The following is a 27,844-nucleotide window of genomic DNA, read 5'->3' as shown; positions in this document are numbered from 1 at the left end:
CTCTGGCTTTATAGAGCGAAGTCAGCACGCACGGCGTTTTGCATGGTGTTCCCATAGCGTAAGCTACTTACGCAATAGGAGAGACCTCTCGAGAGGGAACGACTCGGTTACTGGCGTAACCTCGGTTCCCTGAGAGGAGGGAACGAGTATTGCGTAAGCTGCCGTGCTTGTGCTTGGTCAGTCGCTTCAGTCGATTGAACCTAAAGAACTCTCATGACGGGGCGCCTAATATATAGCCTTAGCCACGCCCATCTTGGCGGGCTCTGAGCGTGCGAGCGCGAAGCGCGCTCATTGGTTGCGCGTTCAGAGTCGCCCCGTCATTGGTTCGAGCAAGTTGCCGCAGCACAGCCAATGACCGAGCTGCCTCGCTCATTGCTGTCTGCTGTGCAGCTGCAATGCGTTTTACATAAAGACTTCAATGTTTCTCGAGAAACGGAGTTTTCCCATAGCGTAAGCTACTTACGCAATACTCGTTCCCTCCTCTCAGGGAACCGAGGTTACGCCAGTAACCGAGTCGATATTAAGCGCTACTATGCTTAGGACACAAACAAACATTCCCGCGCTCACTATCGACAAACCAATCAAATCCATTTAAAAATATAATTTTTTAAATCAGACCAAACACATTTTTATTTTTATTCATTCATCATGCATATACAAAATGACAACTTACCAACTTGTAACGAAAGTTACAGTAGCCTACTGATAAAAAAAATATAAATAAAAGTGCAAACAAAAAAGGACTGGTGGTTGGTCGACACCCGCGGGACTACTAACATTCACGACTAGATTTGATGGTCGAGTGCGGGCGCGGGCGGTAATGGGTTGCGGGAGAATAAAACGATTCGTGGGACTCCCTATCTAAATAAAACATCCAAAAACAAATACATTGTTATTCATCTATTGCACAAAAGCAATAAGAACATCTAAACAAAATAACGATTACAGTCGCAAGCATAAGTAGATGTTCTCATTATAACGTGTTTTTGCAGCGTTGTGCAATGTAGTCAATCACAGACATATGTGTTGATTTCTAAAACGCAATGGCCAATCAGATGCATTTCAGATAAAATCCACTCACCGCTCAAAACGTTGGAGTTTTTGTTCAGTGCTGAATTCTAGCATGCTGCATAATAAAAGAGCTTTGTGAGATCGCGATGAAATGAAATGTGAGACGTGACGTAGAGTTGATGAAGGGAGACAGGATCGTCCAGGGCGGGCACTAGTGACTCACAGGGCGGGCCAGGCCGCCCATGGCGCCTGGACTGCATATACATCCTTCAAAGGACACCTCCTACATAGCACCCAGCCGTAGACTAGACACCGGATCCTCGGATTAATCACTTGCACACACTGTCGCCGGGAGACAAGGTAATAAAACAATCTGAGGATATCAACGTCTTTCCAAAAGCCTCCTCTGAAGGTAACATTTCACTCTTTGCCATGTGTCACATTGGCTTTGTGTAAGGTTTGTTCTTATCTGTCAACCATGCTGCTCGGATATTCCATTGTACTTTACGGTCAAACGTCTGATGCAATCGAACTCGTGCATGTGATCATATTCTAAAATGAATATAAAGCTCCGAATTCATGTCAGCCTTCAATATTTGCAAGTCTCTATTAGTATTTTCATGTCAAAATAATGTAGATGTAAATTGTTCAAATAAATGAGTGCACTCTTGTCAACAGAAGGAAAAATGTACATGTGCATCAGCTATCACTGTCCTCTTTAATTCACCATTTATCTTATCCAATAAGTGGCTATATGTCCATCTGTAAATGGCGCCAGAAATTATTATAAATATTCAAAACCTACTGACTGTACGAATAGCTTTGATATATTTTGTTTAATCGGAACTTATTCTATTTCAGTTTTAACAATTATACTTAATTACATATTCTTAAATATATGGGTGACAAAACAGATATCGGTTTTATATATTCTGTAATTTGGCATGGTTATTTTTCAGTGAAGTAAACCGTATGTGTGTTGTACCGAGCTTTGTAGAACATGTCTTACGATAAATAAAGTTTATTTAAATACCTGCTTACATTTCGTGCATCGTTTTCGTTTCTTACATTTATATAATTTAATTTCGTTTTTTACAGGTATTTTTTCGACGTGTTTAATTCATTCACGCGAATTCCCGCTCAGCATATTTTGAATGTAGGCTACGTTACTGCCCCGGAAGCTACTAGGGATGGGCGGATCGATACTAAAGTATCGATACTTATCTATTCTGATAAGGTATCAAGAATATCGTTCCTCGCATAAAAATATAGATTCTGATTTTATTTGTATTTTTTTAACAAATGATCGTATTATTTAGATTACATGAATATTAATGATTCACTTAAGATTCGTATTGGGAAAAAATATTATATTAGCGAATTGTTGCATGGCACTGGAACTTTTTTTTTTCTTCCGCTAATTGTTGACGTGCAGAAATGCTAAAATACACTAGCAGTCATACATTGCTCACCCTTTCAGTCATAGCTCTTGTTCAAAGTGGGAGCAGTGCTTTCCAGAGTTAATGACAGAAAACAGCGTCTGGAGTTATTCACACTAAGTAATGACAAATCTAGATATGACATTTATTAATGGACTTGTTTGACAATTTTTACAGGCTTATTTAAATTCAGAGTTGATAAAACATTGATAATGATATTTTATCCTCGTTAATAAATTATACCCTTATAAAACTTACCATGGATTTACTGTAGTAATATAGTATTAAACATAGTAAACTCGACTGTAGTAACCATGTTTTTCTTTTTGGAAGTAACCAAGGTTTTGATACAATTAACCATGGTTTTACTACAGCATTACTGTAACTTGGTTTTAGTAATTGTAACCATTTAACCATTTCATTTTTTTAAGTTTTATATGTGACTGATACAAACTAAATTTTAAAGGGTAAATAATGCAGCCTAATAATTTTCTGTTAAGGCCCATAAATATATAAAAAAAAATTAAGGAATAATAAAGTTACACATTTTATCCAAATAATTTGTAAAAATTCAATTTAATAGTTGTATCGGTATTGTTATCGATATTGGCTTAAAAGTACTTTGTATTGGGTCAAAAACAAAATAAGTGGTACTGCCCGTTCCTAGTCGCTGCTGTAAGTGTTGCATCAGCCCAGAACTGACTGAAACCAGTTCAGACTGACCAAATCTTACACCTGTAACAAAAGGTTCTGTTTGATTGTGATGTCACATTTGTACCTGATTCATCCATGACATTAATTTAGTGAATTTGTATTTGTATTACCCAACCCACATTTTTTTGGTGTTGCCACACTGTTTGCAGTCAGATGATGCAAACAAGGCATCTCTGTCTTGTGGCACAGTCTTTGGAGCCCTTTTGAAAGGGACAGTATAACGGCACCATGCCAGCTATTGGAGGAGTTGGTTCATTCACAGCGGTATGTGCCGCCTGACTGTACAAGACCATTTCATAACCATGAACAGTTTAGTGCTTGAAGAATGATTGTCTCATGCTGATTTCTTACCTGTAATATGGGACCAGAAGTCCTAAAGGTCTCAAAACAGTTTGATAGTATCTCCTTCTCAACAGCATATCTCATTGTTTGATATGAGAAGATGTCTATGCCCTATGTTTATAATCACTGCATGCAGAATATTAAATGTCAGTGTGCCCACAGATCTCATCATGCCATACTTGTTTTCTCAGCCTCTGAGATAAATAAATTATAGAGTTATTAAGCAGGTCAGTGATGTGATGCTCCTTTTTTTTGTTATTAAAGTAATTCATAAAATGTATCAGAAACCCAATTCAATTTTTTTTTTTTTTGCTCGCTCAAGTACAACTTTGAGGATGAACATGTTTTCAATTACTGAGTTTAAACTTATTATGATATTTTGTTTTCTGTGGTTTAAAGGGATAGATCACCCAAAAATGAAAATTCTCTCATTTACTCACCCTTATTCCATCCCAGATGGAGAGCTCGACATTAACTCTTGTCTGGGACAAGTGGGTTTTTGAAGGGGCAAGTGAAAGAGAAGTTTACTTGCTCGGACAGACAAGCAGATTGATTAAAACGTCGATAACAAAAAAATAACCTGTTTGATTGACAGGCGGTGTATGTGTGTGTGTTCTGAAAATGCCCGTGCTAACGTGTGTCTGAATGGTCAAATACATTTCAAAATTCTGCTAAAATGACCGTCTTGGTGAGATATTCATGTAAACACAGAGAGTGATCTAAATGTCTAAAGTGAACGTAAACCGTGGAGTAAAAAGCTAATTTTTAAGTTATAATGTATGCTTATATGTATAAATGTATGCAAATAGACCTACTGCTGTCTAGTGTGTCATATCATAATCAAACAACCATGAAAACGAGAAAACACACACTGCTCTTGACTGAGTAACTTAAGTAGCTTTTAAAAGTATTCCTGTATTATAATCATTCAGTGATTACTAGAAGTAGTTTTGTGATGCATTTCTTGATACTGCTGTAAGGCGTGGGGTTTAGCTGTCCGTAGATTGATCAGTATCAATGAAGACGATGGACTCCACTATTGACGGCTACCAACTTTTATTAAGCAGTGTTATAAAAGAAAATCTTAAATGGAGAGCAGAGACACCACACTTCACGTTCTGTCGCTACCTTAACTCCTCCTCTTCCTCTCTCTTCCCGCTCCCCATTACATCATCCTCCATGACGACTCAATTCCCAAAATAAAAGTCCTTCACCAAAAATATATCACAATACAGTGACCATTAAACAAAAGAAGTTTCACACTGCTGTTAAAAACTGTTAAAGCTGTAATAAAGCACAGAATTTTCTTAATGTTTTTGTTCTGTTATTTTCAATCTATTTCTACATTGACATTTATGCATTTGGCAGATGCTTTTATCCAAAGCGACTTACAGTGCACTTATTACAGGGACAATCCCCCCAGAGCAACCTGGAGTTAAGTGCCTTGCTCAAGGACACAATGGTGGTGGCTGTGGGGATCGAACCATTGACCTTCTGATTACCGGTTATGTGCTTTAGTCCACTACACCACTAGTCATGAATTATTACTTAAGAACTTGAAACCATTTAACATATTAGTTAGTGTTATTTGTTATGATTTTGAAGCTGACATTGAGAATCATCAAATTTCACATCCAACTACTTAAATTTTGGAATTGTGAAAATGTATAGCCTGTATTGTACATGGTAGATCTTGTTGCAATAACATGATGAAAAAGTAGATCATCATTGCTGTTAAAGATGGCAATGGAGGCATTTCTTTATTTGACTACCATACGTAACACAAAATAATTATCATTATGTCAATAGCCGCCTCCCCTGCCCAATGCAGTTTTAAATTTCTGTTGCAGAGAATTTCGTTTATTGCATAGGTACACTATTAGCAGGGTTGGGAGTGTTACCTTTGAAATATATTCCACTACAGATTACATAATACATGCTGTAAAATGTCATTTGTAATGCATTTTGTTAGATTACTCAAGGTCAGTAACATATTCTAAATACTTTGGATTACTTCTACAACACTGGTAGATCTTTTTTTGACTATAAAAACTCTGCCAGTACAGTAAGACAAAATACACATGTTAAAAATACATTCTCTGAAAAAGCTAAATATCTTATTCAGTGTTGTTTCTAATCATAATATCCAATTACATTTTCAAACCCCTGGCTGAGGGACCAGTGAATATTCTTGCTTTAGTGATTGTGAATTGAAAACTTTATTTATTTAAAAAATTAAAAACTAACACCAAAGACATTTCTAAATTCAAACTGCACTTCAAACTAAAAGAAAAAGCAATTAAAATAACAAGTGGTAAAAAAAACAAAAACATATATAACTAGGGCTGGACGATATGGAGCAAAAAATATATCTCGATATATTTTGCTATATCTCGATATACGATATATATCTCGATATCTTTACAGGAAAAATAACCCCCCAAAAACTACTGCAAAAACAAATATGCCAAATACCACAGTCTTTTTTTATTAAAGTGCAAAGAGGTAGGCAGTTCACGTAAGAACAAAGTGCTTCTTATTATTTAACTGTAAAATAAAGGAAGAAATACATATTGCCTTTTCATTCAAAAATGAAACAACTCAACTCAAGGTATATAATATAACCACCTTTCCATTTACCATCACGCAAGTATCCGTCTATGACAACAGGTGGAAAATTATTAATACAAATTAAGATATAAAAACAATTATGTAAACATATTAGTTATAATGATGATGATGGTAATCCCTAAAATATAAATATTGGTTCGGGGTGTTCTTGTATTATTTTATGATTTTATCACAGATGTATAGGCTATATATAAAGTGACCCTGCAGAGTTGCGCTCACAACGAACTGCTCTGTAGAAAATTAAGCAAACTGAACTCTGAGCACCTCCTGAGCTGAAATTGTCTGAAGTCATTTCCAGCATTCTCATTGACCATAATATTCTTGCAAAAAAAAAACCATTCTGAATACTGAAACAACAAAAGAGTGAGAACCCTTAACATACACGTGTTCAACGAGACTGCATGCCTCCGAAAAAACAGTGCGTCAGAAATGGGTACAAATGTTTTTTTTCTGTCATCTGTTTTAAAAATATAATAAAGTGTGTTTCTTCAAGCGCATGTCTTTGTCTAACAGCATTTCTTGTATCATTCCAAATTAGAGATGTCTCACAGTTACCCACCATGCACATGCTACCTGCAATTAAATGTCTTCTGTCAGTGTGCGTACTCTGCTGCCTGTGTAATTTGATATGTTGGTTAAAAACTAAAAATCTGGTGCGTTATTTAGGTTCATTTATCATGGGTCACAAACTCTTCATTAGGCAACTATTCTTTATTTAAGGCTATTCTATTCGTTAGGCTATTGAATTGACATTGGAAGTTCCGTTCATAATATTTTACCCAGTATAAAATTTCACAACGGTGTTGTCCCTTGTACAGAGTAAAAGCGGTAACCCCATACACCGTGGCAACCCTATCATTAAATATTTTTTGTGGAAAATGCTATAAATGTTTTAAAGTTTATGAAAATCAAATTGGACCCGAAGATATTATATATATATATATATACACGAGCTTGACACGTGCTACAAACTAGCTTTTAAAAAAAAAATTATAATCTTGGACAAACTTATTTTTCAATGACCCAAGTATCAAAAGAAGAACAGTTCTGACAATGGGTGTTCCTGCAAGAATTTATCAAATCCTGTCAAGGAATTACTGTAATAAGTCTGAATATGCCTTTTAATGTTTCTCAAGGGATCAAACTACCCTCAATTGTGGTCCCAGAACCTGTTTACAATATATCCCAAGTAGTGCTGCACGATTAATCATATCGCAATCGCGATGTCAGCCTGTGCAATTATATGAAATAAATAAGTGCATGTGTGGACATGACAGCCCATTCTCTCTGAGAGCTGTTTGCCCATTTTCTACACCGCTAATAAAAAGATGACCAGTCAGTCTCAGTTTAGGGAGTGGCACGTGTGGTCATGTGAGTTTCCGGTGTTCAGCGTGGAAATAGATGCCGAGCAGACCGACGTTGAACTGGTGGCCAGAAAAAATAACACGGATCATAGCTTGGCGATATATCTTTATTTCATCCTTAAAGTTCATATAATACGGCAGGGTGCCATGTAAATAAACACAAACTCCAAAACTGTCATTCTCGGTGCGGTCAGAGGCAGAGCCGCTTCAACCAGTCGCGGAACAGACACCATCTGAGCGGGAGTCGAGACCGGGAGAGATATAAAGTTCTGCCGTGTGATGCGCACTCTAACACGGAGACGCTTGTCTCTCACCCCCGCTGTCTGCAGCTTGCAACCTGTATTATCGTTGATGAGATCATCATGATAAGATCAATCTTATTTGAACAATAACACTAAAATGACAACAGTATATATAAACGATATATATATTGGTTTTGGATAGACAAGATTGACAAATGCTTATCAATAATACTCTTATGGCTAAATTGTTTCCAGTGTTCAGTGGCTAAAATATCAATATGACTATATGTTACTAAAATATGACTAAAATGTTAACGGTTTTCATTGACTAAAACTAGAGCTGCACTGATTGCAATTTTCTTGGCTGATTTTTTTGCAAATGTGACCAGCCGATACCAATTTTTTATTTATTTATTTATTTATTTATTCAGATTTTCTTTCTAAGAACTATTATTGACCGCATATACAAACAAAATCTACCTTTCTTCAATGCAACATTTTATTTTCATAATAAAATAAATTATTAAACATTATAATTTCCCCCAAACTGCACTAAGTTACAGGATCTTCTCTCTCTTTAACAACTCTCAAAATAAAGTGCTCTGTGACTGGAAAGAGGTAGAAATAACAATTAACTGCAAATGAGTTGCTTTATATAACAAATGTCATTATCCACTATTTTTATAAATGGACCCTTTTCTCTTTATTACTCGTCTAACAAAACAATTCCAAAGATCCGAAAAACTGAACTGTCCAATACGCTCAACTTACGTTAGATGTCCAAATATCAGTTGTAAAACTGAGCACTGCTTCGGGAACGGCTTGTACCTGTCAACACTCCCGTTTTCCCCTTAGTCTCCTGTTTTTGTTATTTCTCCCAAAAAACTCCCATAATTTGTATGGCCCAAACCACGTTATATGAATAATCACATCAATATATTATTCCAAGGTGGTCCAGTTGCCAGATCTTGAATGAAACGCATCCTACTCTCACAATCGACACATCATACACATTAAAAATAATTTATGACTGCAACCTAAAACCCAGTTGCGCTGTTGATATCTGCGCAGTAGACGCGGGATGTTGAATCAAGCATCACTGGTAGAGATGGGAGGAGAAGACTCAACTTAACAACAGCTGGATGGAAGAATTTAATTTCATATCCCGAAGCCATATCGACAATGCCCACGCCTTTTGCAATGTGTGTCGCACTGATTTTAATATCGGACACGGTGGGAAAAATTACGTTACTCAGCACATTAAATCACAACGGCACAATTTCTATAGTATTTAGCCTGCCTCTGCCATCCAGCACCCCACTTCCCCTCTCCCGGATTTGTGTACCCAAACGTTGACCGATAACAGGCTGCGTGTGTGACATGACACGAGATTAAACAACTCGGGCAACGAGACGTCAAAGTACCTCCTACTCTGTATCGAGGAAATTTATCAGATTTCTGAACCCTCTGTCCTCAACTATGGAGAACAGCTGGTCATCCAGGGCCATGAATTCCATAATTTTCCTTGTAATTGCTTTGGTCTTTTCGCCGCTCATTACAAGGAATGATAGGAGAGGCTGCTGACTTGTGGCTGGCTCTGAGCTCTGGCTAGCTTTAGCCGCTTTCCCTTTTTAGCTTCTTTTTTAAAATGGGCATTTTCAGCTGGGTGATTGTGTTATAAATGTCTGATTAGGTTTGTTGATCTGAAAGTTATTGTGGTGGTTCCCCCGCGGTTTACTTTGGCCTTACAATTATTACACTTTTCGAACTTTATGTATTCTTCACAGTGATGATCTTTCACGCCAATTACATGTTTACATGCGGCTGTGACGTTATTGCCTGCGCCGATGGCAACAAAACAGACCGGCTTGGAATCGGAAAGACGTGAGGCTGACCAGAAAATTGGCTAATTCCGGTCCCTGGCCGGTCGATCTGTGCATCTCTAACTAAAACTACATTAAAAAGCCCAGTTAACAAAACAAAGCACAATTACAGATGTGTTTGCGAGTGTCACGCCATATGACAAGTCTTCACAGAGATATAAAGAGACATGATGCACCGTTAGCAAAGTGGGATTTCAGAAAATGATCCACACACTGGACAAGAGGTACCAGTGAGAAGTAGAACTTTTTAGAAAGAGGATTTGGAAATACCAGTTGGTCATTTAAAAAAAAAAAACACACAACAGCAAGAACAGTTTTAGTGGTTTGAGTGAACCACACTTTTATATCCAGTTTCCTTTTTCAAAAGAGTTTATAGAAAGTACATTTTACATCCTGATTACATGTCCCTGTTTGTTTGGACAATCTTATCTTCATGAAAATGTGTATGTTCTTATTTATTGCAAAGAATATTTTAATTTGAAAACACTGCATTTATTGTTCTTGTTGTTGCTAGTTTGTATGTTTGAGTTGAGAAATACACATTTCAGCATTATCTGTAATCTATTTGTGCATTTTCCTTGATAACCAAGCAAGTTGACTCATGTTACCATTTGTTTATTATATCGCATATCGCAATATTAGCCTCAATAATCCCAATATGACATTTTCCCCAAATCATGCAGCCCTAATCCCAAGTTTAATTGTATCAGGGAAATTGTACTAATTTAAACTTTTATGCAGTGTTTGTTTTAAATGTCTTAAGAGTTCAGATATTGGATACATGTTACCTTAGTTGCAATTGTACAAAAAGCAATTTGCAGAAAATAGAAACAAAACAAAAACAAGAACTAATGTAAACCAACAGAAGTCCTCTCTCCCGTTAAGAAGGTTAACGGGTTGGCAGGTCTTTATGTAATCCTCCTAGTATCAATTGAGGTATTTATTTTGAGAAAAGCCCAATGAGTCACTCCACAACACCACCATCTCATGCATTCGTGAACAGGTTACTTGAATCATTAATATACTTGATCCTTCCTCATCAAAGTAATTATGGATATTTGTCCGTGTCGTCTGACTTCAACATTGTCTCTAGTCTGCATGCCTAAAGTTCATCCCCAAGCACTAAAAAGCAAGTACAACCAAGCTGAAGTCCGTTTGTTACAGCAAAGATGTGTTGGTCTTGTTGGTGTGAGTTTTCTTAGGATACGATATAACAGACGTCATGACATTCATGTATTTCTCATGACCAGATCAAACTATTTACAGATTTAATTTCACCTACGTGTCACCCAGCCATCCTTGTGAAGACCAGAAGGAAGAGATTTGTACATCTGGCCTCACTTTGGTCTATTGCAGATCTGTACATGTATGCCCCAGTAAGAAAACTAACTCCTGAGAGCAGCAGACATGCTGGGCGATAAGACTGGGAGGCTTCACACAGAGGAAACATTCTCAAGGCAACTGATATCTATGCACTCAGCAACCTTTTCCAAATTCAACCCACCACAAGTGTTTCGGGCGCCAACCTGCAAAGGCAGGCAAAATTCCACACCCTTTTGAGAGCTAGATATGTCAGTCCTGCTCTTGGTGAGAGAGTTTTTATTTACATAACTGTTTATGGTTCCTCATTAACATGTTTTATGTGTATTCACCATGTCGGACAAAGCCAGAGAGTAGCGAAAGAATGCAGTCATTGTATGTGTTGTGTAAGGCCAACACATACAAAAGTTTTAAAATTCTGAGCCCTTACCCGGATGGAGCTTGATTAAACTCTTTAAGAATCTTGCCAGTTGCTGTGCCAAGTGAAACAAACCACCTTGCAGATAAAGAGTCCATTTCACCCTCTCTATTGTATGCTGAATGACAGGGATGTTTTAAATTCTCTCCCTCTGTCCTCTTTGTGAAACCTCTCTTTTATCTGTGGACATGGAATGTTATGCGAGCATTTCCATAACTTTTATTAAGCCATTTTTAGCAATTGACTGTAATTTCATTGTACCAGTTTTCACGCATGGTCGTAGAACTTTGTCATGGGACCGGAAGTCAAAACATATTTTTAGAGCATTGTGGTGATGTGGGGGTCGTGTGTGTCAGTCTGCGGGAGAGAGAGAGAGTGGTAAGGCTCGTCACCTGTGTTGTCATTACCTCTAACACATGTTTCTTGTTGTAGTGATAATGGAGGGAGATATAAAAATGCACACCTGACGTAAGAGTGACCGAGAGAGTGTGTGTGTGTGTGTGTGTGTGTGTGTGTGTGTGTGTGTGTGTGTGTGTGTGTGTGTGTGTGTGTGTGTGTGTGTGTGTGTGTGTGTGTGTGTGTGTGACTACTTTGCCACTGAATGCCGTTTTGTTTGTTTATGTACGACGCTGAAGAGTAATTGTAATGGGGTTCCGGAAAGGAGGGTTAGTTAGGAGGGTCATTTGGTCCACGGCCAGCTGGGTCCTCTGTGACACTGGCCGTTGAAACTGAACCTGACCTCCTGGCAGACGGCAGCTAGCTCCTCAGCCTTACTGCAGATGTCAGTGACTGTTCCACCTCCCGGCAGATGGTGGTGAGCTCTTCTCCACCCTCTAGTGCCTCTGCAATAAATGTAATGACATCTATGGTTATATTTAGAGGTCGGCCGATTTTTTTTTTTTTTTTTAACATAATCGGCATCGGCCAATATCCAAGTATATCAAGCCGATTATTACTGTTGCTAAATTGCGGGACGTGTTTAATAATAAAAGGAGCGCAAGAGATACCGTTCCTAAGGCGGCGCGCGCTCCGAAACAGACCGCAACGAGACAAGCAAAGTATAGGCTACTTTGGGTTTCATGTGCGCGTCTAAACGATCAACTATACACAAAAATATGTAAAACTGACCGGCTTGGAGATTCACTTAAACACAGTTTATGTCTTAAATGAACGTAGTTATGGAAATAGTTGGGAGAAAATATGGTGCATCAGGAGCCTATTAGATCTGCACTCGGTTTTAGAGGGGAAGCAGTCCAATAAACATGCTGACGATTGAGCCATTACTGTGAATCAAACAACAAATGGCAAAGACAAAATCACTTACAGCTCTTGAATGAATAACTTCTGCATTAATGAGTATTAATCTGCATTAATCTATCTATGATAAACTATGCAGTGTTATTTTACAATTGATTACTTTATTAATTTCTTTTTAGACCACACCTGAACAGTAATGTTAGTAGACCTTCCTGAAATTAAATCACTGTGCCTATATAATGTTTATCTTTGTGTAATTGTTTATCTTTTGTTTATCTTTGTTTAAAATGTGTGTGTATATATAACAAAAAGAACCGTTAAGAATACCGTTAAAGTACCGGATCGATAAGCAGTATCGGTAAGAGTAGTAATACCATTAAAACCTTAACGATTCCCATCCCTAGTTATGCCTGTGCTTCTCTTGGATGCTCTGAATATTGGATTACGTGTCTGGATTGCCCCTTAATTAAAGCTGCATTTGGATCTCAACCTTCGTGTCTCGGAGCAGTTCGTAACACCTACTTTGTTTATTTAATATATTTGTTATACATTATTTATACAATATGTTTTTACATTATACATTTTTAATTTAAGTGTACAAGTGCAGATTGGTCAAGTGTTCAATAAATGTTTTTGTTGAGAAATGTTGTCTATCTTAAGTAATTATTTGTGTTACATTTTATCTTTCAAATAAAAGGTTAAAATAAGAGGTTAAAAACAAGCACATATCGACCAAAATAAATCGGCAGCGTTTATCGGCCATTGGCCGACCCGGATTTCAAAAGATCGGCATTGGCCTGAAAAAAACTCATATCGGTCGACCTCTACTTGTATTGTTTCATTTGTTGCCCTGTCTGAACCTTGGGACTGCTATCCTGAGGTCACCAGAACCGGCTGATCCAGCACCATTCCTGCTTCGTGTTGGACTCCACTGCTACATGTCGCTGAATGATGATTACTAAATGCAGCCGGTGCCAGCCAAACATCACTTCAGTCTATTATGATGGACTTCAGAGGATGAATTGATGCCATATCCAACCATAAGACATGGGATACTTCATATGCCATTGTCTGAACCTTGGATTTAGGATGGACCGCACCTCACCGAAATTACCGGCCAGGTTGAACTGCGTTTCACATCCCTGATCTCTGCCTGCATCACCTCGGTCTATTGATGGACTGCGATCTTGAAATGGAATGCATAGACTAACAAAATTGCCAACAAAAGCCTTCGTCAGCAAATTAACAAGGACAATTGCATCTATGTGAACTTCTGCAGTTAATACAGGATGGACTTCAAAGACATTGGTCATTAATCTTACAATTCAAACAAAATTGATGTTTAAACACTGACCCTTAACACTTACTTAGTTTAATAATTTTAAACCATGACTTTAACTATACTGTAAAGCAGTCAATGGAAAGGAGGAGGCGAGAACCGGCTTGACAATATAAATAGTTTTAATGATAAACTTAACAGACAAACGCACACATGACGGACATATCCGTAAACTATCTCTCTCTCCCACACAATCCTCCGCTGTTGGCCCTTATCCCTCTCTGAGGCTTGATTAGCCTGATAAGGTACCGGTTGTGTATGATCATGACCTGGCCCCACCCTCCGCCCTGCCACATATACATAAGTAATATTTACATTATATTCATGATGTTAGCCAGAGGGGAACTGACCCCCACAGTGAGTTTGTTATCTCCCAAGATAATTTTTCTCCATTTAATCAACGTCTTATGGAGTTTTTTGTTCCTTGCTACAGTCACCTTCAGCTTGCTCACTGGGGTTATTAATACAATTATTATATAATTACTTATTTTTAAACACTATTAACAATCGTATTTTATCTAATTACACAACAATGATTCATCAACATTATAGACATTACAGTTTTATCGTCTGTTAATGCCTGATCTGCTGTAAAGCTGCTTTGAAAAGATGTGTGTTGTGAAAAGCGCTAAACAAATAAAATGGAATTGAATAGTGATCAGAAGCAGTTCCTCCAATACCCGGCAAATGTCAGCAAGCTCCCCCGATTTAAACCTCTGTCAGCGGCAAGGGCTCTCTGACGGCGCATCTTCCTCAAGTCCCGGATTTCGGCACCAGTGTAACTGGTTTGGGAAAGGGGGAGGTGGGAGCTGGATCAGCACTCAAGACTTTATTTATAACAACATCAAACTGGAACATAACAGATGTTGACCACAAACACATACACAGCTCTGTGTGCGTCTCCCTCTCCTTCCCCCTCTTATCTCTCTCCCGCTGATTGGGCCACTCCGCACCAGGCACACACACTCACAGCCCGGCCACACGATCCTCCTCGTCACAGTAATAAACAAATACTCACATTGACCGTTCGCTGCCTCCTGACTCCTTCATTGCCCAAACAACGAACTTGTTACAGTGGTGCCGAAACCTGGCCAAATCATCAAGCCCCTTGCCAACATCCAGCAAACACAACACCATGCCCTCATGGAGTTATGCCAGGAGCAGCATTTCCTGCTCCAGGCTCAAGCAGAAGACCGACAGGCATTCCGGAGCCTGATAGACCGAGAGAGGGCTGCAGCTGCAACCCTGGAGCCCACATCGCCGGTGACCCTCGTCAAAATGGGGCCAGGTTACAGTCCTGAAGCCTACCTGGGTCCTGGGTCACATGGCGGTGTTTCCGGTTGACAGCCCGGAAACACATCTCCCTCCCCTGCATCTCAATGGCACAGGAGAGAGAGTTCCCATCCTCAGGGGATTTCCCTCTTGAGCAGTCATGTGACGAGTCTCTCAAACACTGGTTTGACCAATTGAGAGCAAGCGATTGGTCAAAAGTTGCCTGGCCTGGCATCGCACATATTTTTCAATTATCAAAGATGGGTTATATTGAGTGAGGCAGGACACTCGAACAAAAGAAAATACATTTCTTACAATTATACAAATACAATTATTAGTACCAAAGAGCTGTCGGGAAGTCCTCTTCCAGACGGCTCACAATAATCCAATGGCTGGCCATCTAGGTCACAAAAAACAACAGAATAATGGCGGTTTTTTTTTTTTGCCCGGGCATTCACAGAAACGTTTGCAAGTGGTGCGCAACATGCCATGAATGTCAGTTGGTGAATCCACAGGCCACCCCCAAAGCACCATTGTGCCCCCTTTCGCTAATTGAGGTCCCCTTTGAAAGAATTGGCATGGACCTCGTCAGGCCATTAGAATGGTCCACACACAGATATCGCTTTGTACAAGTTCTGGTGGACTATGCAATGCGATATCCAGAAGCAGTGCCCCTTTGCAAAATCTCAGCATGAAGTGTTGCTGAGGTACTCCTGAGTAATTTTCAAAAATTATATGAAAAATTATCATTTCGTTATTTTACTAACCCAACCCATCGTCGGCGATTTATCAGTAGGTTGCACGACAGGTGAAGCATTTTTTTTTTTTAGCTTTCACTTAAGAAGAGTTGTGCACTTTTTATTTTAATATATCTCTTTACATAAATGCTATTTTCCACTTAAAAACTAACATTTCGTTATTTTACTATCCCAACTGACTCATCCGCGCTTTCCAATAGGTTGCACGTAAGGGGGAAAAATATTTCTTCCACTTAAGAAGAGTTGTGCACTTTTAAGCACTTTTTATTTTAATATATCTCTTTACATAGATATTTTTTTCTACTGAAAAACTATAATTTCGTTATTTTACTAGCCCAACTAATTAGTAGCCTACTCATCCGGGCTTTTTAATATATTGCGCCTAAGAAAAAAAGTCGTCTTTGGGCAGCCTTCTTGCGAAGAGAGCAGCCACAGCCACGCTCACTGATGAGCAAAAGGTCGAGGCAGAAATGACCATGTACCTGCAGGAAATGGCCATTGATGGGGAAGAGGACCCGCTGACTTGGTGGAAAACGAACGACAAAAGGTTTCCGTTCATGGCAAGATTAGCACGGAAATATCTGCATATGTGCTACCAGTACTCCATCAGAGCGGGTCTTCAGCACAGCAGGTAGTGTAGTTACTCCAATCCGCAGCTTATTAAAACCAGATAAAGTGAATATGTTGGTATTTCTGGCCAGAAACATCGAAATTTAAACATGGTCTATGGTGAAAGATATTAGACTTCTTTACGCATTTTTCGCCATCCGTTGCGGAGCTATTCGATTTTGAATATTATTTTTTAAACGTTCATTTGTGTAGTTCATATGACCACTTTACAATATTTCAATAACATAATTTATTTTGTAGCCTGTGCTGAAGTTAATTGTGCTGCTAATTATAAGTGAAATGTTACTGCCGAGTTTCGGTCTGAGTGTTGTTCCGTTTTCTAGTTCTTTATTTGTTGTTCTTCTATGTTTTAATAAATGTGTGTTATTCATATTCACCTTGTTCCTTTCATTTGATTTGACATTATGGATTTATGGCCAAGGAAATTTTTCTTTAAAAGTATTAACCAGACAAAAGTTATTTGACGTTCGCTGGTCTGGGTTTATCTTAAACTGCCGCTTCAGTGTATACAAGAGCTATGTGACAATGAGCAAGATTTTCTGAGACACTACAACTGCTAATAATTAATTAATAAAGGCTATTTTCTTGTAGCCTACAACATAAAATATTTTAATCTAAATGTACAGTGTAAGACATGTAAAAAAAAGACAAGAAGCTAACAATGTCAAGATCAATATTTGTGTAGCCTGCCTGACACGGTATTTTCACAGACTAACACGTCACGTCTCCGGCATATACTACAGTATTTAAAATAGCATATATGCATTAGTTATATTCTCAATTTAATTTACAGAGCAATCCCTGCAAAGTTTTTAGGTTAACTAAAGAAGAGACTAGGATTAGTGGGTCACACTAGCAAGACTCGCAAAAGGGGGCGTGGCATCACGATGGTGGCTCGACATTGTGATGTTGGTCAGCCATCACGATGGACGATGATATCGTCCATCGGCACAACCCTATTGTCATTATCTCTAACACCTGTTTCTTGTTGTAGTGATTGTGGAGGAAGGCATAAAAAGTGACAGAGAGAGAGACCAGAGAGAGTCGGTACCTGTGTGTGCTCGACAAGAAGCCATTACTCATTATTTGTGTGTGTGACTACTTGGCCACTGAGTGCCGTTTTAAGTTTATGTATGACACTGAAGAGTAATAAACAAATACTCATGTTGACAGGTCGCTGCCCTCTGACTTCTTCATTGCCCAAACAAGGAAGCGTTTTTTGCAGAAATTACGTAGATTGAACAAAAAGAACATTCCACTTTGCAGCTTCCTTTGCCAATGTTGTGTACTGTTTTGAGTTTCTGAACTCGAGGTTCAGTTGCGTCCCTCAAGTCTAAACAGAAATAATGATTTGGGAACAAGCATCACTATAAACGTCACCTGTAGGTATAAGTGATAACCTAGGTAAGGAACTGCTTCCTCACTACTAAAAGTCAACATCCGCCTACTACTGCTTGCTGACACAAACATGGCTATGTGACCTGATATGCTGGCTGAAGTTCTTTGGAATCAAACACCTGTGATAAGTAGTTTGAGTGAGTAAATATAGAGCAAAATTAATTTTCATCATAGATTAGTAGATTTTTAACAATAACTTGTAAACCTTAAAATGCAAACCTATCTTGAGCTCCAAGGTTGTTATACTACTGTTGAAGCCTCTGTGCTATTTTAACTATATAAAACTGTTTAATAGCAGAATGTTTGATGAATAACTGCAATACCCACCAACCAGAGAATCAACATAGCCAGCAAAGTGCACCAAAACACTTCTGTGACCGTCCACTCCCATGATGCACTGTGAATGACGCAAATGATCCAAAACAAGATGGTTTCCCTACACTGTCAAAATATTTGTAGGCTATATTTGTATATGTCTAAATATTTTGCAATACAAATACAAAATATTTTGATTAAAATATTTTATTTTTCATTAAAATAAAAAATATTTTTATATATACTTTTAATTAACAACTTTAAATCAGTTGATTATTGTTGATCCATTTTTTTTTTATTGTATTTCATTTGTAGTCAGTGTTTCATAGGATTGTAGTTAATTCCCCCAAAGATGTAAAGTCAGTGTCTTGCACCTTTTGCACTTTTGATTTTTTTTTTCGAATATTTTCAAATTTGTTGCTCTGAATCAAAGTTCATAATGTTATGATTTACCTTGGTTGATTTGATTAATAGAAAATATGAATTGGAAAAATACTTTCGAAACTTGTGGAAATTGCCTAATATAAGTTTTTCTTTGTTTGCCAAAATATTTGCAAGTCAGATTTGATACAACAGCCTTGTTGTTAACAGCACAAGACTGCACAGTCAATGTCATGAAATACAGTATGTTACTTGACTTGTCCTCCAGGAATGCCCCTTTACTGGTTGAGTGCATATTAGATTAATTCTTTTTTATCTGATCATAACCAAGTCCTATTTAATTAAAGGGCTGGAATCTAGAGGTTAGAGACAGAACTCATTGTTTTTATTTTTATTTTGTTATAGCACTGTAATTTTCTTTTGAGGTTAGATTTCAGAGAATTACAAAATGGCACATTCATTGAAATTTGGCAAGGTGTGACTAAAATAGATACAGCAGAAATAATTCAGTCAGGCCCTGACTAGACCAGTTCAAGGAAACCCAGCTTTGTGGGGTGCCTTGTGCAACTTACTCTCGCACACCCAAATTAAACTAATTCTTCTTACTCTTCTGTGTGTTCTTATAGGTATTTGAGCAAAGGAGTGTTACTAGTAACTATAACAACAACAACCCAGAACCTCTCCAGATTTTTTTACCTCTTCAGTACCACATTCTGCATTTAACCATGGTGGACAAAATTGCCTCTTTTGGACATGCGCTGCTTCGCCGTCGTGTGCTGGATTGCTCTGGAGAGGAAACACGCTTTGCTCGCTGCCTGTCCACTCTGGATCTAGTGGCACTCGGTGTGGGCTCTACACTTGGAGCTGGAGTGTATGTTCTAGCCGGGGAGGTTGCAAGAGAGAAGGCTGGTCCTGCTATCATCTTATGTTTCCTCGTGGCCGCACTCTCCTCCATGCTGGCTGGACTGTGCTATGCAGAGTTTGGAGCCCGAGTGCCTAAGACAGGGTCAGCGTACTTGTACAGCTATGTAACGGTGGGAGAGATCTGGGCCTTCATAACTGGTTGGAACCTCATTCTCTCATATGTGATAGGTAAGTGTGTCCAGTACTGTGAAAAAGGCATTCAGTTGCTAGGTGATTAAAGAGAGCAAATTTTAATTTTAAAGAAATCCTTTGTGACTTTAAATGTAACAATTACGGTTATAGGTACAGCTAGTGTGGCACGAGCTTGGAGCTCCACTTTTGATAATTTGATTGAGCAGAAGATCTCTAGCTTTTTCAAGGCATCCATGGCTATGAAGGTTCCTGGGAAGGTTCTTGCCGAATATCCAGACCTGTTTGCCCTCATTCTCATCCTTCTACTGACTGGTGAGCAAACTAAGGTTGAAGCATACTTTTCGCAAGAGTGCATACGCAGGTGTGAGCACTAGGCCAATGCATGTGGTCTGGTTAAACCTGCTTAACGTGCGTTGTTGCGTAACCATGGTGGTAAAAAATCTCAGTACTCAAGGGGGCAATAGATTAAACTTCGAATGTGTATGCCATTTAAACTGGATGTTTTTATTTTGGTAAGTTGTTTAAGTATTGAATTTACCTTACTTTCTCAGCATTATTCTCTTCAAACTGTTGCTCCGCCATGACCGTAGTTGGCTTGAAAGAGAAAACTCACCATAGAAGTAGATTTTTATCGGCACTAATATCACCCCTTGCAGCAATGTTGAGAATGCAATGTATTCTTGCGTTGTGTTATAAATTGTAGTCTGATACACTTTCAAAACACACAAAATTGAGCTTGCGAAACTGGGACGTCTTTGTTATCTGATGTGCATAAAGTATGTTTTGGCCTTAATAATGATCAAATCTTCATGATTTACTGTATCAGAATAACCAAAATAATCAACCACTTTGTATACCCTAAGATGTATTTATAACTTAGTTTTGAATAAGTTACAGTTGACTTAAAGGGTTAGTTCACCCCAAAATGAAAATTCTCTCATATTTTCCTCATGCCATCCCAGATGTATGACCTTCTTTCATCTGCTGAACACAAACAAAGATTTTTAGAAGAATTTCTCAGCTCTGTATGTCCAAACAATGCAAGTGAATGGGTGTCAATTTTGAAGCTGCAAAATAAAGGTACGCCAGACAACTCTGGTCTGGTAGTTAAATTCATATCTTCAGTAGCAATATGATAGGTGTGGGTGTAAAGATCAATAATTAAGTCTTTTTTTTTCATATAAATTCTCCTCCTTGCTCAGTCAATCTTCTATTTCGCTTTCCCATTCTTCTTCTTCTGTTTCTGGTGATTCACATTCTTCATACATATTGCCCCCTACTGGGAAGAGGAGAATTTATGATAAAACAAAAAGGAAAAAATGGATCTGTTAATCACCCTATCATATCTTGTATGAAGATATGGATTAAAACACTGGAGTCTTATGGATTACTTTTATGCTGCCTTGTGAATTTTGGAACCCATTAACTTGCATTGTATAAACCTACAGAGATTAAATATTCTTCTAAAAATCTTTATTTCTGTTCTGCGAAGAAAGAAAGTCATACAGATGTGGGATGCCAGGAGAGTGAGTAAATCACAAAAGAATTTTCATTTTTGGTTGAACTATCCCTTTTATTAAAAATAACGGTGTCCTGCTAAACATTTATTTCTATGTATTATGTTTAATTTGTGTTATCAGCTGTTTCTATTCATTTGAAGAACTTAAATTATGAGAATATTTAAACTTTGCATTTAGATGTGTGATTTACTCTCCAGGACTGCTTGCTTTTGGTGCAAGTGAGTCTGCTTTGGTCAACAAGATCTTCACTGGGATCAACCTGGTAGTTTTGGGCTTTGTCATCATATCTGGCTTTTTCAAAGGCAATACAGCGAACTGGAACCTCACATACCAGGACTTCGTCAATGATACCAATATCACCGAACCAGAGTGAGTTTTTATGAGAAAAGAAAACGTATAATATTGCTACTCAATGTTTTTGCCACAAGCTGCATCTGAAGAAGTGTTATTAAGATGATCTCTTGACATGGAGAGGTAATTTAATGCAAATTTGTTGTTTAATGTCACATGGCCCTTAATATCTAGGGCATGTCAAAAGATCATGTCTAACACGGCTCTATGATTTTGTTTTCACAGACGGGTAGAAAGCACATTTGGAAGTGGTGGTTTTGCTCCGTTTGGCACTGGAGGAATCTTGTCTGGGGCTGCCACATGTTTCTACGCCTTTGTGGGCTTTGATTGCATTGCTACAACAAGTGCGTCTCTTAAATGTCACAATTATAGATTAATTACAGAAAGAATTCTACTAAAACCATCTGCGAGGTGTTTCTTAGTGAAACTTTTAAACTTAGTGTTTCTTTTCCTGTAGGTGAAGAAGCCAAAAACCCAATGCGTTCCATCCCTGTGGGCATCGTGGCATCTCTTCTCATTTGCTTCTTTGCTTACTTTGGAGTGTCAGCCGCTCTTACACTCATGATGCCCTACTACAAGCTCAACACCCAGAGTCCATTGCCTGAGGCTTTCAGTTACGTGGGCTGGGCGCCAGCACGCTATATTGTAGCAGTTGGTTCACTCTGCGCCCTCTCTACAAGGTTTTTTTTTGTTGTAATTATTATTAATTACTCGACATGGGGATCCTCATAGGCATTGATTGAAAATAGTCAATTTTATCAATAAAAAAATTATGTATTCAAATTTCATAATTCTTAATGATTTAATCTGAAAAGGTTTTATTTAAACAAGGGCATCTACATGTTTATTTGTAATGCTGCTTTTATGTCTATTGTAATTAATGATTTACAAAAGCCAAAAATATCTCCTTATTCTTTAGTCTGCTGGGCTCCATGTTCCCCATGCCTCGAGTGATTTACGCTATGGCAGAGGATGGACTGCTCTTCCGTTCACTTTCCAGGATGAACAAGAGAACCAAAACTCCATTGTTGGCGACCGTTGTGTCTGGCATAGTAGCAGGTGAGAGACTTTCTCTGTTTTTATTAGACCTCTTAAGTTGTTCATATGTTATGGCTGGATAAGATTTAAAACATGTTTATTTATTTTGTCCTCCTTTCAGCTCTCATGGCTTTTCTCTTTGATTTGGCTGCATTGGTTGACCTCATGTCTATTGGGACATTGCTGGCTTACTCTCTGGTGGCTGTGTGTGTTCTCATCCTTAGGTAGGGCAGACCTATAAAAACAATGGCATTGCTAGTAGTAACTACCTAAAATGCTTTAGGATTCCATATTGGACACTTTTTGGGTCACTTTTTCTTTTTCTAGGTCCACTTGTTAGTCATGGTTTCTTGCACCAAAAATGTTATTTTGTTTTCACAGACTATTTCTACCATCTCTGTGACATTTAGCATTTAACAGGACATTTTTGTTTCTTATATACAGTAATATAATATGTTATTTTGATTTCCAGGACTGTAAAAGTCATGGAAATGAAATAAAAGTTTTCAAAAGGTTATGGAAAAATCTATACACATTTTTATATAACAGTTAAAATGTTCTTGTTATGCTCAGCTTTAAAATATTTAATGGTCTAGAAAGTGCAATTTCTAAAAATACTTAAAAAAAAAAAATGTTTTCTCGTAATCGCAAATAACTATAAAAGTCATGGAAATTAATTAATAGATTGAGTGCTGTAATATTAAAAATTTAATGATCCATGTTATTATTGACTTGCCTCTTCACATGTGAAATGACTAGGAAAGCTTACTGGTTGCAGGTTTGCTGTCAGATCCAATATAGTTGGCACTATCCCATCTTTATATCTGTAGATATCAGCCAGGCAACCTGAGCTCTTCCAGTCAGACTGAGAAACTGGTAGAACTAGTCGGTGGGGAGAAAGTGGCGGTATGTGGAGACAGTGGTGATGAATATGGCACAGAGCTGGACGACACTCCCCGCAAAGAGAAGTTCTCCCTGAAACTCCTTCTGGTTCCCTCTAAGGACTCGCCGACTGAAACATCTGGCACTATTGTCTATGCTACAACCTCTGTCATCTGTAAGTGAAAATTTTCACTTGATGAAAAACATATGAGCACTAAGTTTTACATTACTGACTGTTATTTATATTAATTCCATTTGTAATTCGTAGACTCAATACTGTTTTTGGCAGAATCAGTGTGTAATTTTGTTGCAATGATTGTAAACAAACTGCTGATCCGGAGTCCGTTAAAATTACTGGACTAATTTATTTTTCCTCTCTTCTGTGTAGCTGTGCTGATGACCGTGTTGTGCGTAGTCTTAGCTGTACGTCTGGAGGCCATCATGAATGGCGAGATTGTGTGGGTGACGATGTGTGTCATTCTGGCTGTGCTGTGCTTCTTGTGCGTCATTGTGATCTTCAGACAGCCTGAGAGCAAGGAAGCGCTCGCCTTCAAGGTACTAGATGTACTGATTACTATTGATGATGGCTTTTTATTATGCTTTAATACTTTGGGATCTGCTCTTGGCTTGACCATAAGTGATGTAAAATGAAATGTGCTCATAAAACAAGCAGCTCTCAGTATCAAATAATTGTTTTCAGTTTCTAGCCAAAGAAGCTATCACTTTGTTAATTGGCATGCAAAGAGACTAACTCGGTTTAAGAAAAGAGTTTTCTTTTTTTTTAATAATGTACCAATAATGCCTAGAGAGAGCTATCCATTGCATGTCCATTAATCTCAAATAGTTTCTTATCTGTTGCATGCTAAAAATACACATCCATTTAAATTGAGCACTAGCAAAACAGCTAATGAAATATTGGCTATATTGTAAATGGCTACTTTTAAAAGATGTTTTTTGTCCCATAATTGTTTACTTTATGGCATCTACCAGCAGAGACAAACTGCCCATGCTAACCACCCTTTTATAGTTAACTACGGGTGAGTTCACACATGGCAAGGTTGGTTAGATTAAAATTAACTCTGGTACGATTGCTCTGTTAGTGCGGTTCATTTGAACAAGTGTGAACGCTGCCATCTGAACCTTGGTGCGCACCAAACATGCCCCTGAATAGTGGGGTTCGGTCCGCTTCCAAACTAACTCTGGTGCGGTTTGACATATCTTTGGTCCATGCTGCTTTCATATGTCTAAACAGGCCAATAACAGGAAGTAATTTGCCTTTAATACTGACCTCAAGCATACCTGGTTTTCTCATCATTGGAGCTATGTTGCCCATTATAGTTCGGTACAGGTGTCGGAACCGCCGTCAGCCATCCTTGCAGCTTGTGTGTGCAATGGAGGATTTCCTGGTTTGACTCCTTTTACACATTTTATTAGTTCTTTGTTTGTTCTCAGCTGGTAAAAATACCAATGCATGCATTTAGCCCAGCAGCCAGCATTGTTTTGGATGTTCGGCAAGTTCCTTCGCAAAACATAAGTCATAAAAGCTATCCAATCAGGTTGTGACCTTATCCTTATGCCTTTTGTTTTGTATCTAAGTTTGGTGTTAAAAATGCCAGTGTGAACGCTACGCGTACCAGGACTAAATGTATCATTTTCTTTTTTGGTCTGGACCAAGTGAACAAAACTACAAGTGTGAATACACCCTAAGATACATCATCTTGTATGCAGGTGCCTCTGTTGCCTTGGCTGCCTCTTTTCAGTATTTTTGTCAACATCTATCTCATGATGCAGTTGGACATTGCCACCTGGTGTCGCTTCACAGTGTGGATGGGCATCGGTTAGTACATATGATAATTTAGCTACTCAATGAGATGGCATGCTGTTTGTTTCCTTTGTTCCAAATGTCCCATTTCTCTCCTTTCCTCCTCAGGTTTTGCAATCTACTTCGGCTATGGTATCCGGAACAGCACAGAGGCCAAGAACAGCTCCACCCTAAAATATGAGCCTCAACTTAAGAGCAAAAGCCCTATCTATCTTGGTAGAGATGAGAGTGAGCTGGAGGGGATTTCTCCCTGATGAAAAGACAGATGGGCTAGCCAAGTTAGCCTTCCTGTTCTACATTCATCCGTTGAAGTCTGCAGATTTAATGTAAAAGTAACTCTTGCTCATTTAATGCCCCCCCAACCAGTGTTGTAGTACTCAAGATCGGTCTTGGTCTTGAGACCACTTTTTGAAGGTCTCGGAATCGATCGCATTTTCCAGGACCCTGAATTTTATTTCAAGACTGGTCAAGACCACAACTGCGGGGATATCACTAAATTGCCTGTGCATTGACTGATTTAATTGTTAACATCATTAATGTGATTGGATGGAAGACTTCCTGCTTCAAATACAAGCAATAACTTGACTCATTTCTAATTTGAAATTTTTGTTACTGTTAACGGCTGTCACACCTCCCAGCCCCCCTCCACACGCACTCCAAGAAAGTGAATGTGAGAGACAGGAGAAGAAACTGTGAAGATGTCAGACAAATCTTCTGTAATACAATTTGGCTACCTAAACCAGTTTTTCCCAACCACTGTGCCCACTAGTGTGCCGTGAAAGATTGTGAGGCGTGCCGTGGAAAATTAACAAATTCCTCAAAATAAATAAAAAAATGTTCCCTGGTATTTTAATGAAGGCATAGAGACTGTAGAAGAGTTTTAAAGTTGCCAATTCATTATATTTTCCATTACGAAGTATTTTATGCAACCAGTTTAAATATTTTGTCCATCATAAAATTATTGGTCTAACAAACTCTAGTCCGCTGTCAAACAACTCCTCACATGCCCACAAAATGATGCTTCACATCACACTTGTAGTAAAAAAATTCAGTCAGTGAACCGAATGAATAGAATACAACAGGCATATTGTTTTACTCAAAGATTAAAAGCTGTTTATTTGTGCACAGCATAGTTACAGGTGTTATGAATAAATGTGGCTTACTTGTCTCGTTTCTCTCATGAAACAAAATGTGAATATGAGAAACTGTTAAATAAGATTACTAAAAGCAAATACTCCTGTTTTGAACAAGTCCAAAAACACAGTGATATGATGTGTAGATTCTGTGGTACTGTAATCTTCACAAAGTGCGTTTGACATCTGAACCAGTGAAAGGAGGCCGGGCGGCTGCTCTCGGGTCCTAATGCCTGCCGTATCCAATCTCTGTCATTGCAACATGTGTTTTTTTTCTCTCTCTATCAACAACGCGATTTTAACCCGGTGCGACTTAGAATTTATTTTCCGAAAATACAGTAAATAAATAAAAAATAATACATTTTAATTGCTGTTGCAAGAATTTAATTTGCAAGAACAAATTGGAAAAGACAATTTGTAACACAATTTTGTTGGTTTTTCATTATCCAAGTAGCGCTCTTGGAATCTGTGACCTCATTATACAGCGTGCCTATGTTACTTGCGTTTTTTGCATAGCCGAATTTCAAACGTGTTCACGCTACTAAGACAGACAGAAAATATGGACATGTTCTTGAAAAGGAAAACTATCGACGATGGTTATGTGGGATAGTAGTGTGCCATGGGATTATTTTAATCGTAAAAAGTGTGCCATGGCAGAAAAAAGGTTGGGTAAACTGACCTAAACCACAAAGAGTTCTGCCTCTTTCTGCATTCCATTCAAATCGGATTTTCCAACTTTCTACTGGGAAAAGTGCAATGGAACACCACTTGAAGTCATACTAAACTGTTAAACTCTGATTTCTCTGAGATGTAGGTGTGTGACATCACACAATCTTGTCGGCACCCAGGAAGATGTACAAAATAAGTGATAAACATTCACTTTTATTCAATAATATCGATGAGTCAATGTTCCTAATTTACATGATATTAATCAGAGATATCAAGTGGAATTTCTCACATCCGATTTGAATGGAAAGCAGCATCTGTACCTAAACTCATCTTCACCCTTCACCCTAAGAAATTTAGCAAGTATTAGTGATGCACATTAGCTACCTATGTATTTACTTTTTTTTTTTTTTTTTTTTAAGGGTGCTAGTTTCAGTGGCTTGCCAGCTATTTGCCACCTAGCTAGGTGCGCAAGCTACCTAATTTAGTTAACATATATTGAGGAATGTAGCTAATGCGGTGTTAACTTTGTGAGAGATTGAGGGGACAAATTGTTGTTCCTAATGTCTATAAAGTTACGTTACAGCGATGTTAGTTCCGACATAAATGCTTTATCCTGTGGTAACACTCCCTCACTTGGGTGAGAGAGCTAGAGATGTGAC

General features: G+C 38.3%; 1 protein-coding gene across 2 annotated transcripts; it reads left to right on the top strand.

The window, feature by feature from the left end:
• Window positions 1–1,306: 1,306 nt before the first annotated feature.
• LOC127625129 (cationic amino acid transporter 3-like) lies at window positions 1,307–27,640 on the top strand. 2 transcript variants are annotated; one of them, XM_052100216.1, is made up of 12 exons: window positions 1,307–1,423; window positions 19,341–19,806; window positions 19,921–20,082; window positions 21,488–21,659; window positions 21,867–21,985; window positions 22,099–22,321; window positions 22,561–22,700; window positions 22,801–22,903; window positions 23,510–23,736; window positions 23,950–24,116; window positions 25,290–25,398; window positions 25,492–27,640. In XM_052100216.1, exons 2-12 carry the CDS (start codon window positions 19,440–19,442, stop codon window positions 25,635–25,637), a joined length of 1,935 nt encoding a protein of 644 aa, XP_051956176.1. In that variant the 5' UTR covers window positions 1,307–1,423; window positions 19,341–19,439; the 3' UTR covers window positions 25,638–27,640. The 2 variants fall into 2 exon arrangements, with proteins under 2 accessions (XP_051956176.1, XP_051956177.1); XM_052100217.1 differs by having other exon boundaries at window positions 1,324–1,371.
• The last annotated feature ends 204 nt before the right edge of the window (window positions 27,641–27,844 follow it).

The sequence above is a fragment of the Xyrauchen texanus genome, chromosome 31 (assembly GCF_025860055.1).
Source record: "Xyrauchen texanus isolate HMW12.3.18 chromosome 31, RBS_HiC_50CHRs, whole genome shotgun sequence".
NCBI classification, from domain to species: domain Eukaryota; kingdom Metazoa; phylum Chordata; class Actinopteri; order Cypriniformes; family Catostomidae; genus Xyrauchen; species Xyrauchen texanus.
Note: the sequence above shows the minus strand (reverse complement) of the source record. Positions and strands in the feature narration are given on the sequence as shown.